The 17238-nt window shown below is 40.4% G+C and overlaps 1 protein-coding gene across 2 annotated transcripts; it reads left to right on the forward strand.

Moving 5' to 3' along the window:
• The first annotated feature begins 1628 nt into the window (after positions 1 to 1628).
• DDX24 (DEAD-box helicase 24) lies at positions 1629 to 16941 on the forward strand. Of its 2 annotated transcripts, none has more exons than XM_053981082.1 (9): positions 1629 to 1715; positions 2112 to 2848; positions 5810 to 6187; positions 7823 to 7976; positions 8333 to 8848; positions 10958 to 11033; positions 11616 to 11804; positions 14195 to 14328; positions 15790 to 16941. In XM_053981082.1, exons 2-9 carry the CDS (start codon positions 2119 to 2121, stop codon positions 16007 to 16009), a joined length of 2397 nt encoding a protein of 798 aa, XP_053837057.1. In that variant the 5' UTR covers positions 1629 to 1715; positions 2112 to 2118; the 3' UTR covers positions 16010 to 16941. The 2 variants fall into 2 exon arrangements, with proteins under 2 accessions (XP_053837057.1, XP_053837056.1); XM_053981081.1 differs by having other exon boundaries at positions 1632 to 1720.
• The last annotated feature ends 297 nt before the right edge of the window (positions 16942 to 17238 follow it).

Consider the following 17238-nt stretch of genomic DNA (forward strand, 5'->3'; position numbering starts at 1 on the left):
GGCTTAGAAAGATTACTGTTATTGTAATACTGAGCAAATGTTTAGTTCCCTTGGTTATCCCATTTCAAGGCAACTCAACCAAATGGCTCTTGCACAACCAGTTCACACCCTGGCAGTGAGAAAGTCACAAGGTCTGTGTAGGCTGTTCTGAAGCTCATTGCTTATTACAAACAAATTTCAAATTGAGATTTAGGGCCTGTAATTCAGTCCCTCAGTCTAGAATATAGAGCTCAGTACTGATCAAGAAGAAAATCAGCTGCACCCCTCACATGAATTCTTACAGAAAAAATCAGAATACTCCTATCTCCTGTAAAAACATGTCCACAATTACATTAGAAAGCATAATTCAACATAATTTGGCAAATCAATTCCACATTAAATCCTTCTTTCAGGACAAAGCTGGAAATTCTACAACTACAAAAGGACATATAATTATACCTAGGAGTAAGAGCTAAGAACTTTTCAGTCCAAGTTTTTTTCATTATTTTTATTCAGCGTCAGTGTTAAGTCAACCACACCAGAATTTCAGAGTAATGTATTTCTTTTGCTTCTCCAAATTTACTTTTGCTTATATGCAGTAAAGAAGAAGAGAGAAAAAGAAAAATATTGTAAACAAGCTTTTTTGTCACTTGTTTTGAATCTAAACAACCTGTGGGGAAAGGTACTTTTAATGAAGGAATGCATGAAGAGTGCTGAGACCCTTTCTTAAGGCTGGCATTAGGATGCAGTCCCAGTTCCTGTGGGTGAGACAATCCCCTTGGCCATCACTGCCCCCAGCTCAGTACTACATAAATTAGGTTTGATGGCCGTACTGTAAAAGGTCCCACGTAAAACATGTAAACCATGCACAACAAGAAGGGGGAGTCTGAAAACTGAATTCTGTAAGTGCCCCAAAGCTGAGGTGGGGGTTTTTGCCACGTGCCAAAGTCACTGCCTCAGCTCACAGGGCAGCAATGCTTGCTGTGGTGGCAGAAGTGACTCTGCTCCCTCCTGACTGGCCTTAAAACATTCAAAGAAAAAAAAAAAAGGTAGACAAAACAACCGTCTGTTTTCCCATCTTCTCACAGAACCAGGAAAGACCAGCAAATACCAAGCAGAAGAAATAATTGTAAGTGTTGCTGTAATTGTATTTGAACCTATTGTCGCAGTCTCTATCACCTACAAAGTTCCTGGTTTTTAACTCACTCTCCCCGTCTCATAGCAAGACGCTATTCTGAACATCAGCCAGCCTTTTAGAAGAAACAAAAACCTTCCATTATAATTTATTTCGTCATCTTTCTACGGTACGATATGGCTGCGAAGAGCGTGGATCACACAAGAGGTGTAAAGAACCTTGCTGTGACCTCGGTGGTGTTCGCTCCTTTCCTGCAGCGATTTGCAACACGTAACTCTACCCGCAAAAGGCATTAAAAACAGGAGCACACGAACACCCAAGCAAGGGCGAATAACAAATCTTTGTTTCTGCACGAGCAGTGCCGGTGACACGCGGCCGTAGGCGCCGACTCGGGCCGCCATTCCCGCGGCCTCCGCCGCTTTCCCCCGGGATCGCTCCCGGCCGGCGCCGCGCAGTGACGTCACGCGGCAATGGCGGCGCCCAGGCGCGCACGCGGGGGGTGGCGACGGTAGCGGCAGCCGGGCCTGGGCAGGGCCCGCGGTCCCGCTCGGTCCCGCTCTGTTCCCCTCCGTCCTCCTCCGTCCCGGGGCTCGGCTCCTGAGTGCGGTAAGCGAGGGGCGGGGGGGGAGCAAGTGCCCGAAGCTCCCGCGTGTGGCGGCGGAGGCCGTGCTGGGCCCGCCGCGGCTGCGGTGGTTCCCGGGGTGGGCGGCCTGCTGCGGGGATTTATCCAGCCGGTCTGCTTTTATCTCCGGAGGTGTTCCAGGAGGGATGCAGCAGGCCTGGCCTGCCTGTTGTATTTAGCTATATTCAAGTTATATTTTAGCTATATATATATATATATATTAGTTTGAAGTTATATTTAAGTTATGCTATTGATATATTTTAAGAAGAAGTAAAATAATTATTCCATGGGTTCCCGTTTGCTTGAATATCAAGGTGGTCTCCATTCCTTGTATTTGAAGGCCTTTTTTTTTTTCTCCCTCGGTTTCTTTTTTAGGTAAAAAATGAAGGCCAGAAAAGGAGGAAGATTTAGATCTTCCTTTAAATCGAAGCGAAAAGGCATTGAAGTAGTAGGAGAATGGAAAACCGTGCCGATCGACCCCAATCTATTTGCTGAGGAGGAGTTTCAAGATATAGTGTGCTTGGAGGAACTCACAGAGTACAAGCTTGTAAGTTCTTCCAAAGTGGGGAAAGTAAAAGAGAAGAAGAGAGAGGCTGAGAGTGCTTCTGAAGAAGGCAATGAGGAGGTGGAAGAACCTGTCGTGCCTCCAAAAAAGAAAAAGAAAAACAAAGATCTGAGAAGCCAAACAGATAAAGGCAATACTCCTAATGCAGCAGAAATGGATGTGCTGGTTGATAAAGAGGCAAAGTGTAATGAAATAATTGAAGAAGCTAATTGTGAAGACCATGGACCTGTGACTGAGAGCATGTCAAGCAGAAGAGACACTCCAAAGAAGAAGAAAAAGAAGGTACCTAAAAACAAGGCTTTTCAAGCACAGGAAGCCCTTCCATCAGTAGCTACTTCTAAAAAAGTCAAAAACTGGACAACAGAAGTTTTATCTGCCTCAACTGACCAAAAAGCTGATGTGTCTGCATGGAAAGACCTGTTTGTACCTGAGCCAGTGTTGCAGGCTTTGAGCTACCTGGGGTTTAGTGCTCCAACTCCCATTCAAGCCTTAGCCTTACCTTCTGCCATTCGGGATAATATGGACGTTCTTGGTGCTGCAGAAACAGGTACAAGTCTGTTCAACTGACGGTGTATGCTGGGAGCATCCGGTTTCTCTCCTTAAAATATAGCCTAGGGTTGCAAGTTTTTATATGCAGAAGAAGCAATTTTTCTGTATTACAAGAAAAGAGCTTTTGTCTTTTGCATATCCAGTGTATTAGTAGAGTTTTAAAATTTTGAAACTTACATGTTTATAAACATGGGAACTCCCATCTTTACAAAGCGTGCAAAGCTCTGAAGTCTCAATGAGTTTCTATGCTTTTGGCAGAAGTCTCTTTTCCTCTTTCTCAGACTGTTTCCTGTTTTGGGAATGGTAAGGTGATACTCTGCAAAAGGCAGAATTATTGAAGCAAACAGGGTCATTTCTGCAGCAGCCAAACTCGTGCTCCCAGGTTCCTGTGGAGATAATTCGTGCTGGTGTGGAGCAGTAATAAACACTGGGCACAGTGTTAAATGTGAATATGACCCAGGTCCTCCTCAGAGCAAAACGGGCCCACCCTGTGCTCTGTCCCCAGGCTTTGCCTGTATGTTGTCACCAGCCCTTCTCCCTGCTTGTGTTTAAAGTGAGTTATTTCATTAATGATTTGAGAGGTAGAGTCACATCCATCTTGTGCTCAGCTCATGCTTTGAGCTTTGCTAGCCTTCATGAAATGTGTTATAGCTACTTGTTTACTTAATGCTATGAAGTTTCTGAACATTATGTTCCCTCAAACTTTGTTTGTGATTCATAGCTTTGAAGTTTTGCCTTTAGCAACATTTTTTTCCTTAAAACATCTAGAGATAGGAAGCACAATTGGAAGCTGCCTTAGTTTAAAAGCTTCCTTTACATTGTTTTCATCTGTTCCAGTTGCTTTATCTCAGTGCTTCTCTGTAAAGTCATTTACTTCTCTCCAGCAAGAAGGTATAGTAACTAATAAGATATGCAGTCATTTGCATTTTTATTTTAATTAGAAGCTGTGTTGATGCTATTAGCTTTAGTAAGATTAGAAAGCCCCCACAGGGAGTGTTTTTAAAAATGGAACTGAAAATTTAAATGGTGTTTTTGTACTGCAAGAAAGTGCCATTTTGGCAGTGCTGGTAAGCAGATTCCTCTCTAGCTGCAGAACGGAAAGCATGGTTGTTGGCAGGCTGTGTTGTTGCTTTATAATTTTATATAACCCTGAGGTAGTAGGAATGTGTTTTGGTCATTTATTCTTTCATTAGTGAAATCCAGATTCTCTCCATTGGATCATCATGTTCCTTGGGAGAAAACTTCAAACTTGGGAGATGTGGACAATTGCCTGTTAAGAGGTGCTGCAGCTGGGAGAGATTGAAACTTTATAGTTCTTATTTGTGCATCCTGCAGCACCTCTTAGCATTGGGCCTGAGGGAGGAATATGTGAAGTTAAAGAACTATTAATCTTTTTTGGTAGCAAGATTGGGAAGTCTGGGAAGATTTTGACATGGCAGTAGATCCATGTGCAGATCAGACAAAGGGAATGTCAAGGCTTGTTTTTGCAGTGGGTCTAACCCTTGCTATTCATTACTGTGTAGAACTAGTGACGTTTCTGGTTAAGGAGCCAAATCTATGTGAAATTATACAATATGAAACTGTTTAAAAGAGCACAAATTGGCTTGAACTGTAGTACCAAGACATTCCTTCTTCCTGGTTTTGCATGCCTGTCTGTGCTATGTAGTTTGTGTTTTATAAAGATAACATGTCCTGTGAGGTGATAATTTGTTTAATTTGTGAGTGAATCTAGTGCCTGTAGAATAGTCCTGATTATCACAGCCATAATCTGTCTGGGTGCAGTACTGACATTTGCACCAGCAAACTGCATTATGTTTAATTCAAAATCAGCGGTGGTCTTCACCTCTAAAAACAGATATTCTGTATTACCAGAACTTTATTGTATGTATTCTAAATGCAGGTTATAAATATTTTCCACTTCAAGTGCAGGCAGAAGTCATTAAATACCTCCCAGCCATGCAGAAAGGTGGATTAGTGGATACAAGACTTTGCAGCAACACTGGCCAGGATGTTGACACTAGGCTTATCTGTATTAACTCACATTAAGGTTCTTCCCTTAAACAGGCAAAATTCTGTGTTGCTAGGCAAACCTTCACAGCTTTTTGATACGGAAGGAACTGAGATGAGATTTGCACAGGACTGCTTTCCAGCAGTGGCCTATTACAGGCATGGTGTAATAGTGTCTTGTACTCTGGATGCTGCTTTTATGATTAGTGAACTGCTACATCTGAAAAGCTTAGCTGGGGTGGATGTGCTGCCATGCTTGTCCTAATGTCTTTATTACTGACAGCTCAGAAGGGAATATGTGGCAGGGATGCAACTTGCAGTTAGTACAGTGAACCCTTGCAATTAAACTTGCTTTTGAAAAGCCTTGTCTCTCCAAAGTGGATTCTCTCTTTTAAATTAGATGTATGTGTTCTGATTATAAAAATATGACCCAGTGCTAGATCAGGAAATTAGACAGCAGAGTATTTCAAAATACAGTATCTTGGAAAGTTGTAAACACAGACTATAAATTGAAGATGGAAGCTAATCCTTCAAGTGCATTCCAGTTTGTCCTTGGCCTCATTTGCTATTCCCTTATTTGGAGAATGTTGATTAGAACTTTCAATTAGGGCATGGTATTCTCCTTATGGGCATACAAGTCTTTAAAAATATCTTGACTGCAACTGCAGCTTTTTAAAAACACTTTTAGAACAAATAAATATGCCTGACCTGCTAGAGATTGGAAAATTACCTGTTCCCCAGAAACAGGGGAATGGAGATGTATAAAGGGAACAGGAGAAAAGATGCTACTGCTGCAAGTTTCTGGTCTTAAAAAGATCATGAGTTTGCAACTGTTACAATGGTGTGTTTTAAGAACAGTGTGTGATTGGCTCACACACTGCTCACTCTCATATTTTCAAATAAATGACTTGTCAGTCTGTGTTATTATTCTTGTTTGTTTTTTTTTCTTTAGGAAGTGGCAAAACGCTTGCATTTGCAATTCCGATGATTCACTCTGTGCTGCAGTGGCAAAAATCAAATAATTCAACAATCAGAAATGGCAGTGTTTCTAAAGAGTCCCATCAGCATCATGATGAACCAAGATGGGAAAATGAGGATGAAGCAGAAAAACTAACCCATCAGCAGGCTGAAGATAGTGGAGATGAAGATGATGCATCTTTCACAACAGGCTGTGTGAAGGTGCTGGAAAATGTTAAATTTGATTCCGATGACCAGACACATACTGTTAACTCCGATAAAAAGAGACCTCTTTTAGGACTAGTCCTTACTCCTACAAGAGAATTAGCTGTACAAGTAAAGCACCACATTGATGCAGTTGCAAAGTTTACAGGTATGTAAATCCCACAGGCCATGTTCCATAGCCAGATTAGACTGGTTTTGGATCTTGGCGTTGGTATTGAGCCAGAATGTGTGCCACACTTCCATAAAATCATAAAATTAGTATAGCTTTTGAGGGGTTAGAGTTTTTAGCCACTGATGTGTGAGAAATGCATGGCGATTCTTTAGTGAGATGCACATGGAAATAAGCAGTTAATGTGAGCTGTTTTGTTTTAAATTAGTCTTCCTTCAAATAGGTATTGATTCCTGCTCTCACACCACAGAATCAGTACTAGATACCTGGCAACAGCTAACCTTGTTCTAGTTCTGGATAATGTAGGCTATAAATAATTAATAATTTCATGATATATAATATTTTGATTATATATATAATAATTTCATTTTTAACAAGTATATCAATCTTTCTATATATTGTATATGTATAACTTTTTTCTTTCTAATAAAAAAGAAAGTTATGGCCATAAATATTTAGGGTAGAGATCTGACTTACCTCCAGCAGGAGTCAAGCCACAGAAGTGTTACTGAGTAACATGCCTGACAAAAGCAATTCCCTCCTCTTCCTTTCCTTTCTAAACCAGAAGTCAGTACATTAAGTGAATGAGTGAGGACATGAAACTGTTGAAGACTGAGAGTTTTTCCCAATTCTCTCCACTTTTCCCGTACCAGTAATTGTTTATATATTAAAGAGGATATGTAGTGCAACACACTACATATGTAGTGCAACAGACACCCATCTTCCTTTGGTGTCTGTATGTCCTGCCGTCCTGCCGTGCTGCATCTGATTACAGGGCTTATTTTAACTGCTAGGCTGAAATAATCAATTTATGTCATATAGTTCTGATAGGAGCAGTGCTATTTATGTATAAAAATCTGCTGCCCAAGTGATAATTTAGTTGCTGCAGCAGGAGAGACAATATTTTGATGTGGATTTTTTATTGCCTCAAACTCACTTTGGGAAAAAAAAACTGCTGTAGTGTTTCAGAAGTAGTCCAGAAGAGAGATCAGTGGAAGCTTGGATATTGGAAGGGTCTTGCACAGTAGTATTGAGTTCATCATGGGCCAGTGTATCCTTTGAAGAAATAGGGTGAAATAAGCCATGTGTGGAGTCTGCTTCCAAAGATAAATTCCTTTTAGTACCTCTGCAAACTACTTAGAGCTAATGAGGTCTGTGCTACTGTGCAAGTAATCAGGTGGGAGCATACATGGAACGATTATTCCATAGCAAATAAGCAGCTGCTTGGCAAGACAAGCATTTCTCAGTCTTATTCTTGAAAGGATATTCTGGTTATTCTTAACAGGAATATGTTTGTTCATGCAAATATAATTGACAAAGCACAAGACTCTGAAATATTTGTAAACAAAACTAACATCTATGGATGTGATTCTTCATGCTGTTGAAAGACCTGTGCACTAATTCTTGGCATCTAACTATAATAAGGAATTTTCTGTGAAATTGAATGCATTTCTGTATGCTCAATGTTGCCTAAAACTCCTGAAGTTTCCTGGCCAAAATGCTTGTTGAAAGTTGCAATGTAGACTGTTTAAAGCACATGAAGTAGATATATATATATATAAAAACATGCACTGGTAAATTAGTGAAATAAAATCTGTTATTTATATGTTCTAGGTATTAAGACTGCAATCCTAGTAGGAGGCATGGCTGCACAGAAGCAAGAACGTGTACTGAATCGAAAGCCAGAAATTGTAATTGCAACCCCAGGCCGTCTGTGGGAGTTAGTTAAAGACAGACACCCACATCTTTCAAATCTTCGTGAGCTCAGGTAAAGGTGCCTCTTCAGATAACTGCTGGATACTGAACTGGGCAGCCCTGCATACTGATTAGGTTTACAAACAGATTAAATAATTTAGACTGCACAAGACCTATTTTTGTGTCAGTATTTTATTGAAATGCACATTGGTTATTTTGATGGAGGGAAATGTCAGTTAAAAACAGTAGTAAAAACCTGATTTTTCAAAAGGAAAGGCTACTGTAGCTGCCCCAGCATGCCTGGTGTTACTTTTGGTTTTATATGCATAACATCCTTTATGTGTTTAGCAGGAAAAGTTGTTCTTAAATGTATCAGGTTTGTATTTAGCTGCACAAGTGTATTTTTACTGTGTGTTTTCTACTTGACAGGTGCCTTGTGATTGATGAAGCAGACCGAATGGTTGAGAAAGGTCACTTCTTAGAGCTGTCTCAGTTGCTGGAAGTCTTAAATGATTCACAGTATAACCCTCGACGACAGACTTTTGTTTTTTCTGCCACTTTGACTTTAGTCCATCAGACTCCCGCAAGAGTTTTACAAAAAAAGAATGCTAAAAAGATGGACAAGAAGACCAAACTAGAATTGTTAATGGAAAAAGTAGGAATAAAGGGCAAAGCCAAAGTAATAGACTTAACAAGGAAAGAGGCCACTGTTGAGACACTGACAGAAACCAGAATCCACTGTAACACAAATGAGAAGGACTATTATCTCTATTACTTTCTTCTCCAGTATCCAGGAAGAACCATGGTCTTTGCAAACAGCATAGACTGTGTAAAACGCCTCAGTTCTCTCCTCACAATCTTAAATTGTGATCCCCTTCCTTTGCATGCCAACATGCACCAAAAGCAAAGGCTGAAAAACCTGGAAAGGTTTGCTGATCGAGAGAGGTGAGTTGATTTTTAACTTCCTAGTAGAGAAAAGAGGAAATTGCATACAGGGTGGTGGTGAGGGGAAACAACTCTGTTAGAGTAGGAGCAGGCTGGGGAAGTTCACTGAGGATGTGAGTCCCCTGTTCATGAGCCAAAGATATTAATGATTAAGGATGAGATTTCACAGTTAAGGTGATGAACTGGAACAAATTCAGTGGAAGACCACCAAGATACTCAAGAAGCACTGGCTTTGCAAGAGAGGAGGCTGAAGGGACTGGGTGTTTGTATTACCTGGGAAACGTATTTTGTAGAGAGCTAATGGCAGCCCTCTGACACCATAAAAGAAGGTTATCCAAAACAAGGAGCCAGGCTTTTCAGAGTGGTGCTTGATGGGAGGATGAGGGGTAATGGATGCAAGTTGAAATAAGAGATTCAGGCTGGATATGAGAAAGAGTTTTTTCTCGGTGAGGACAGTTGAGCATAGGAACAGGCTGCTTGTCTTGGAGTTTTTTGAGGCTCAGTTGGATAGAAGCCTTGAGCAACCTGGTCCAGTCTTGCAGCTCATCCTGCTTTGAAGAGAAGATGTTACTAGAGACCTCCTGAGGTCCTGAAAGCCTGAAATACCCTGTGGTCCAGGAGCTTGTTGCTGCTGAAGGAGCTGTCACTCGCCTTGTTTTCAGACATTTTTTTAGATCTGTCCTGCACAGCTCTGCCCAAGTCTTTGCTCTGCAGCTCATTTGATCCTCTGTAAGGTATTGAATCTCCCTAAACCATCAGAAAACTAACCACTTACTACTCATTTGCAGGTTTAATTATATAAATAAGTATCCTGAGAGTCAAAGTATCTTTGAGCAGTGCAGAAGAAAGCACAGTTGTGCATTTCAGCAGCAGTAGTGGGCAGCCAGGGCTTACCCAAACAGACCTGTCCTGCCATTGTAGGAAACATTGTTTTGGGTTGTCTTTGGCATGGCCTTTGGGAGGAGATTTTTAGTGTCATTACTTACATAGTCCAGAAGCCTCACAGTTTAGTCCTGCTGTGAACTGCTGCGTGCTGTCTGGGAGTTTGTACCTTGTTAATAGATCCAGGCATGGAGAGCAGAGGTTGAATTGCTGTGATGGAGCTGCAGCATCCCTTGGCAAATGTGTTGATAGCATTTGCATAGGTCAGGTGAAGTGTTTTCAGAGACTGCAGATTTTCAAGGCAGGAAAGAAATCTATGAGACCATCTCTCATTGCCTTCTACAGATTGCAAGCTGTAGAATTTTCTGTTGTTATTTCTGCTTTGAACCTTTTAGCAATAGAAAATGCAGTCAGATGCCATAAAATCTTAACGAATTTCCATTAAATAAAATTTACTTATTTCAGTTGCTGGGAGACTTTTTTAAAACAAACTGTTCCATATCCTGTGGAGATTTTTGTCTCTGTAGAGACTGCTTGTATAAAAGAACAACATTTTTGTTCATCTTGTCTAGGGATAAGGAGAAATAGTAATTGTTAGAAGAGAACTCCCCTCTTTATTTCTAGGTTTTAATATACTGAGAGTGTATTTGAGTGCAAGCTGGTAGAAGATACCTCACCCCCAAAAACTGTTACTTAAATAGATAATGTTAGTAATGTGATTTTTCTCAACTGGTGAAACTTTTAATAACATGTCTGTACTGCCAGAGGATCAACTGTGTTGTTAATGGTGGCGTCAAAGCAAGCTAAAGAAATTCTTTAAAACCTGGACAGTGCACTGAAAAGTGTAATGCAGGGGCATGTGCTCCCCCTTCCTGATTGAATAGCAATTTTTTCTAGCATTTTTGTGAACTGAGAGAGGAGAAAAATATAGGAAAACAGGATCCAGTGAGGTAGTGCATTTATATATTGAAAGGAGAATAGACTTGCTGAAGGCAACACTTGCATTTTAAATTTTATTCTAAGAATTATTGTTTCAAGACCGCCCTTGAGGTGCATTAGGTATTGTTTCTGTAAGGGCAAACAGAATGCATATGTCCTACAGATAATACAGTATAAACGTGTTTCTTAACCTGCTGTGGTGGAATTCTAGGCTGCTGTATTTTATGTTCCTTGGCAAATTATTTGCTCTTCAATTTTATGTTCATTAAATTTTGTCTCTTTTCTCAGCTGTGTCCTCTTGACAACAGATGTTGCAGCTCGTGGTCTTGATATTCCTAATGTCCAGCATGTCATCCACTACCAGGTTAAGCGTTTTTAATGTTTTTCCTTTTACTGTTTTGGTTTGATGAGTTCTTGCTGACCCAAATCCCGAGCATTGTAAAGCTGTAATTCTTGGTCCCATATATAGTATAGTCCCAAGTATAGAGATTAAATCATTGAACTGTCCTTAGTGCTTTGTAAAGATCTCCTTTCTGCAGTAACTGACTGCAATAGGTAACACTTTATGAATGTGTGATTACGTGTCAGAAATTACATAATAGATAGGATCCTCCTTGCTTTTTGCTTACCTTTTATATCCAAAGGTGTCAAATTACTCAGCCTTATAACTCTTCTCTGAGGACACATAAAATATTTTCCTGCTTTGCAAGTGAAATGGTAGAAGGTCAGAAGTTAGGAGAGATCACAAAAGATTATGCAAGGAAAAATTCTGGATCGGAGAACACAAAGTGTGTCCTGACGTCGTCTTTTACATTATTTTCATCTTTGTTACGTGCAATGTACTGCGTGTGTAAAACCCAAAATTCTTTGGCAGCCTCTTGTCCAAGGCATGCCAGGCTGCTGGCAGCTGTGCTGGCCAGCTGCATGGCTCTCTGGGTTCTTGCAGGTCCCTCGCACCTCGGAGCTGTACGTGCACAGAAGCGGCCGAACGGCCCGAGCTGCCAGTGAAGGCCTCAGCCTGCTGCTGATTGGCCCCGAGGACTTGATCAATTTTCGGAAAATCTATAAAACATTGGAGAAGAGTGAAGAGCTGCCATTTTTCCCAGTTGATGCCAAGTGCATGACTTCTATTAAGGTAAAGAAATAACAGTCTTTTTGCAGCCTGAGTAGTTGCTTGTTTATTTATATTACTGATATGATATTGCCTGTTGTGTTCTTTCTAGGTTTCAGATGAAATTTACTCTTAAGGATCTGGATTAGAAAATTAAGTTAATTGCACTTCATATTTTTTTAATCAATATCTATGATTTCTCATCAATAACTGGCCCAAGAAAGTTGTTCAAATATAAACATGACTTATGTTTTTCCAGAAACAGTATAGGGAAGTGGATATATTTTGGAGGTGTGGAGCTGGGATGGCTCTGCTAAGTACATTGTTTAAAGCCTCTTATGTTAGGAACAGACTAGAGAACAGTAGCAGGTTCAGGGATATTCAGTGGTCTTCACCTGCCTCTTCCCATCTGAAGTTGTGAGTTGTCTGCTTTTCTAAAAGTTCTTGTACTGTGAGGCCACAGCTGCCACTGAACCCTGTCAAACTGAGTGTGTTTCTCTTTCCTAGGTTATTGCCCATTTTAAAGAGGATTCAGTCATTCACTAACTCACAAGACAGACAATGGTTAGAATTTACAAAACAGTGTGTTTTAGAAAGCATCTAGTTAGTCACTGCAGATTTTCTGCTTCTTTAATAGGAGACTATTTCATGTCAGCATTCTCTTAGCAGTTTGGATGGTCAGTAATACACAAATGGGACATATTTAAATACTAGATTTTAAAGAAATCCAGCTGGGGTAGAAATTTCTGAATATTACACAGCCATTTGAGAACAGGGAAGAGTGCAGGCAGTCAGATAATGCAGCAGGTGTCTTCCTCATGGTATTTTGATTCAGGCTTACCTATTTGGATTGGACTGAGCCCAGGGTCTACCCCAGTGGCAACAGCAGTATCTTCACCTTGGGAATAATGACAGGAAGTTTAAAAACCCAGCAAATATTGCTGCAAATAGGGTATTTCTTTCAGGAAATGCAGCTTTCTGAAAGAGGAGAGAAAATCAAATAAATGCTTTGATGGATTGATTTTCTTCTTCTCTTGGTAGTAATGAAGAGAATCTGATTTCCACCCCTATCTCCCCCATTGCCCCCTTCCACCCACTAAATGTTTCTAGTTACTGAGAGAAATCTGTTATTTTGAAGACTGCTGCTTCAGAGGTTCATTCTGTGTTTCTTGATGAGAAGTTGTTGGCTCTTTTCATGCTCTATCAATTAATGGGCAAATAAATATTATTTCTACACTTTCCTTTTCCTGTCACCATCTCACAATGATCTCTCCTATCTGTAATAGTGCTCCTCTCCCCAGAAGAGATCTTTGTAATTGTAGTTGCAGGACTCCAGCCTCATAAACCCTTGCAACAGTGCTATCTTATTTACACTTTTTCCTGGGTTTAATCACAAAGTCATTGTAGTTGGAACTAATAGTGCTGCTGGTTCTTTATGTCTGTCCCGTTGGCACACTCCTTCCCTCCTTTTTGCATGCCTTCATTCAAGTTCAGAAAAGTCTGAAGGGGTTTCACTTGAGAGGAATAGAATTGTTGAACCAGGACAGATTTAAAGAGGACTTAAATTTTACAGAGGTGGAAAAACTTACTTTAAATTTCTTGTAATGATCTAACAAATGACTGACTTAGTAGTCCACTGCAAGTGTTACTTCTTCTCTCTCTCTCTCTGTAGTAATTACACTGGCAGTCCTGGCTGCTGTTGTTACTGTGCAGCACCTGACTATTCCAATTCATGCATGGTTTTGTTTTATGCAACTTCAGGCACATTCCAAAGAGCAGAACTTGTTTCTGGTTGGTTCATAATTACTGTAAGTGCAGATTTTCTTTCCACAGTGAATTAGTTATTTGTTTGGGCCAGCTGGAATCCTGCAGGTCAGGTCAAGTTTGCTGGACATCTTTGTTCCACCTGTGTGTAGCTGGGAAGAAGGACAGGACATTCTGTCCTGTGCCTAAACAAGATCCATTCCTGAAAATATGATCTGTTCCTTCCATATGGCCTGCAGGAGTTTACTTTCTTCAGAGTGGAATGAAAGTAGTGGCTGCTCCTTACTGCTGCGATTAATAACTCTTGAGATCAATCTGAACTATATAAGTATGTAACTTGGAAATGATTGGTATCTGAATCATGGTTTGTTCTTGATGTCTCTCAAGTGTTATAATGATTCATTCATAAAATGTTGAGTTAACATTCAGGTATGTTTAGTAGTGAGATGTTTTAGAAGTCAGATTCTGTCATGGATCTAAGGAAGGAAAATGCTCGTGAATGATGATGTGTTTATTAGCTGGGATGTGAATAGGGAACAAAAGTGTCTCTGTACCAGTTGCATTGTAGTGCATGCTCTCAAACACTTACTCTGCTAAAGTACCCCACATTTAAAGCAGATCATAATGTGTAAATGTACTTTTCATTGCAGGAACGGATGAATTTGGCAAGGCAGATTGAGAAGGCAGAATTTTTCAACAGTCGGGCAAAGCAACACAACTCCTGGCTCCATCAAGCTGCAGAGGCTCTTGAGATGGATCTTGATGATGACATGTTGATGGGCAAGTAGAAAATGTTTTTTTCATGGGTATGCTCAGTAGGGCCCATAGCCCAGGTGTCCAGAAGAAGACCCACCAAGGCAGAGAAGCTTCAAAAGCTGCAGAGCAGGGGTGGAGAGGAAGGAAAGGAGTGTTGTTGAGGCATGGTTGTTAGTGGTGTTTTCAGGATGATCATGCAGCTGGAGCTGAGAAGTGAGGTGTGACAGTTCTGGCAAGTTGCAGACAAGTCTACATGTTGTAGGACCGGAACTGTTGAGTTTCTGGCAAGCATTCCAGAGTAATCTAAGCAGCCCAGTATGTCCTGATTTGAGTCTTGTCCCCTCTTGTCATAGAGAAGGCTGTTTCCACACTTCTGCTTCTCTCTCCCACTCTCTTGTAGTCAGGCATGAGGACAGGAGCCTGACAGCTCTGTGTGGGAACAACCAGGAAGTGCTAGGGAACACCAAATATTATGTGAGCCTTAAGTAGGTTGAGCTGTGTGGGCTAAATGGCCGATACATATATTGAAGTTGATGAGGTTTTTGGTGGTTTGTTACAAGTAAATAAGTTCTTACATTTTTAAAATTAAATGTTTTGTAGGCTGTAGCTGAGAGAATGTGTAGGGCTGTACAACTGCAAGTGGCTATTAGTTCAATGCCATGAAGTTTTGCAAAGCTTAGATGCACTCTAAAATGCCCCATTGTGTGTTCATATTTTGGGAGCTGAAGGTATGATTTCCTATCAGTTTTTTGAAGGCAGGCTGAATAGAGTTGCTGCAGAGGTCACTTCAGATTAGTCTGGCTCTAACCTGTTAGCTGCTAAATATGCCAATGCCTTAATTTTGAAACATATTTAGATTAATGCCTTTCTTTATTCATGCGTAGGCTAGCTGCTTCTCAACCACTTTGCAAGCAAACACTAACCATCTCTGTCTGAATAATAGCACTGATAATTAGCACTCTGCTGTCTTGTTTTGACATAATCTGAGAATGCTGTGCTTTGGAATGAATTTCCAAATACCACATCCAGTCCAAGTAAGTTGTGACTCTCAAGTGAAACACTTTCTAATTGCCACCGAGAAACTTGCCAGGTTTATGCTTGAAAGGGTACTCAGTCTCTTAATTCTTGTGTGGCTTGTTGGAGACCAATTAAACTCCCAGTCATTCCTGCCGTGAGTGAAGTGCCTCTTACACAGTTACAAAAGATTCAGTCATGTGCTTTCAATTTTACCTTACAGCAACTTTGATTTAATTTTTCTCCTCAGTTCAGGCCTTAACTATGGTTACTCAGTAGTCGGGATTCTTCTTGATCTCATTACCTTGTGAACAGCCTGGGTGATCTGAAAATGTCGCAGATGACTGGGAGTTGAGTGACCTTCTTAGAGAAAGCTGGGGTCAGCATCTGCCCTTATCAGGTCTTACAAACACCTGCAATACAAGTTTATTTCTTGTTGTAACATTCTGTATCTTTGATTTCTGCCCCCAGGAAGAAAAGCTAGCGAGCAAGAAGAAAGCCAGAAGCAAAAGATGCTGAAGGGGATGAAGAAACAACTGAAACATATGTTGTCCCAGCCACTGTTTAAAGTCCTTATGAAAACCAAGTACCCAACACAGTCTGGAAAACTACTCTTGCCTCAGACATCAGAAGGCATTTCAGCTTTAGGTGCCATGTCCAAAAAGCAAGCCAAGAAGAAGAAATCAATAAAATAAAACTAGATAACAGCAGGATCATTCAGTGTGACAGAAGCAAGGACTATCCTCATCAAGGCTGTCAGTGCTTCTGGAGGAACCCAGCTAAAAGATTGTGTAAGGATGTTGCCTGTGTATTAGTTGTGTAGGCACAAAAGAAAATGCTGATTTAAAGGGCTCAATTAACATCTGATTAGTTACTGTTGAATCTTGTCTTGGATCATGTTTTTTTATGTTATTTTTTTCATAAATCTCTATATTAATAGACGTTAATTAGTTTTCACATAGTTCTGATAATTACTCCACTTTGTGAGATGGGTAAGAGTTACTGGTGGAATCCACTGTGGGCATACTCTAATGATAAAACTTGATTTGAATTTTGATGTCTTCGAAGGACAGGGGAAGGTCAGCTATATACAGTGTAAGTACAGTATGAGCTGGTGGAAGTGGGAGGTTTGGCTTTTACTGCCTCTAGCTGAGTGTGAAAGGCAGAAAATACAGATAATGTTGCCAGTAAGTCTACAGTTCTGGTTTTGGAAATGTCCCAGTTGTCTTTCTCCTCTGATAATATTTCTCAGTTCTATTCTCCACCAGGTTTAATTCTCTTAGTCCTGTGTTAATACATGAATGTGCAAGAAAAAAGGTAGGGTAGCAATGGGCCAGGACTGACCTTGGGAGATGTGTAGATTTCTGAGGAGTAAGTGTTGCTACTCAGTGTTTTCTTGATTAATATTTGAAGTTAAGCCTGTATTTGAAAACATGTTAGAACCATGATCTTCACTGTAATAGAAGAGGTGATGTTTTGAAATGTCACTTTTGAAGATTGCTCCATTATAATTGTGCTTTTAATAATTCTAACCTGATATGGGCAAATATTTTTTTTAATTTTTAAAAATATGTCAGAAAAATATATTTTGAATTTTTGTTAAATTATATCTGACATAAACTTCAAAGCCTGTGTCTGTTTTCAGTTACTTGAAATTTCTAAATCCCTCATAGCTGATGCTGTTTACACTTAGCAGGCAAGAAAATGAGAAAAGCATCCAAAACATAAGACAGTGGAATCTGTATTGGTGGGAGGACAGGTAACCTTCACCTGCTGGCTCTGGATGAGGCTTAGTTTCTGTGTCTCAAACAGTGTGGATTGAACCAGTGTCACTGCCATGACAAGAAGCACCAGTTTACTCAGGGAAATCTGTCTGTGGGGTTGAGTGCCCCCTCTAACCACTTGCTAGTTACGTGAGAATAGC

This window comes from Vidua macroura, chromosome 6, assembly GCF_024509145.1.
Source record: "Vidua macroura isolate BioBank_ID:100142 chromosome 6, ASM2450914v1, whole genome shotgun sequence".
Lineage (NCBI taxonomy): Eukaryota > Metazoa > Chordata > Aves > Passeriformes > Viduidae > Vidua > Vidua macroura.

Excerpts from the sequence above, each read along its gene's own strand:
- DDX24 (XM_053981082.1), top strand. The coding sequence starts at position 2,119 with ATGAAGGCCAGAAAAGGAGGAAGATTTAGATCTTCCTTTAAATCGAAG. Across the intron at positions 7,977-8,332 it reads TCAAATCTTCGTGAGCTCAG|GTGCCTTGTGATTGATGAAG; the intron begins GTAAAGGTGCCT and ends TCTACTTGACAG. Across the intron at positions 8,849-10,957 it reads AGGTTTGCTGATCGAGAGAG|CTGTGTCCTCTTGACAACAG; the intron begins GTGAGTTGATTT and ends CTCTTTTCTCAG.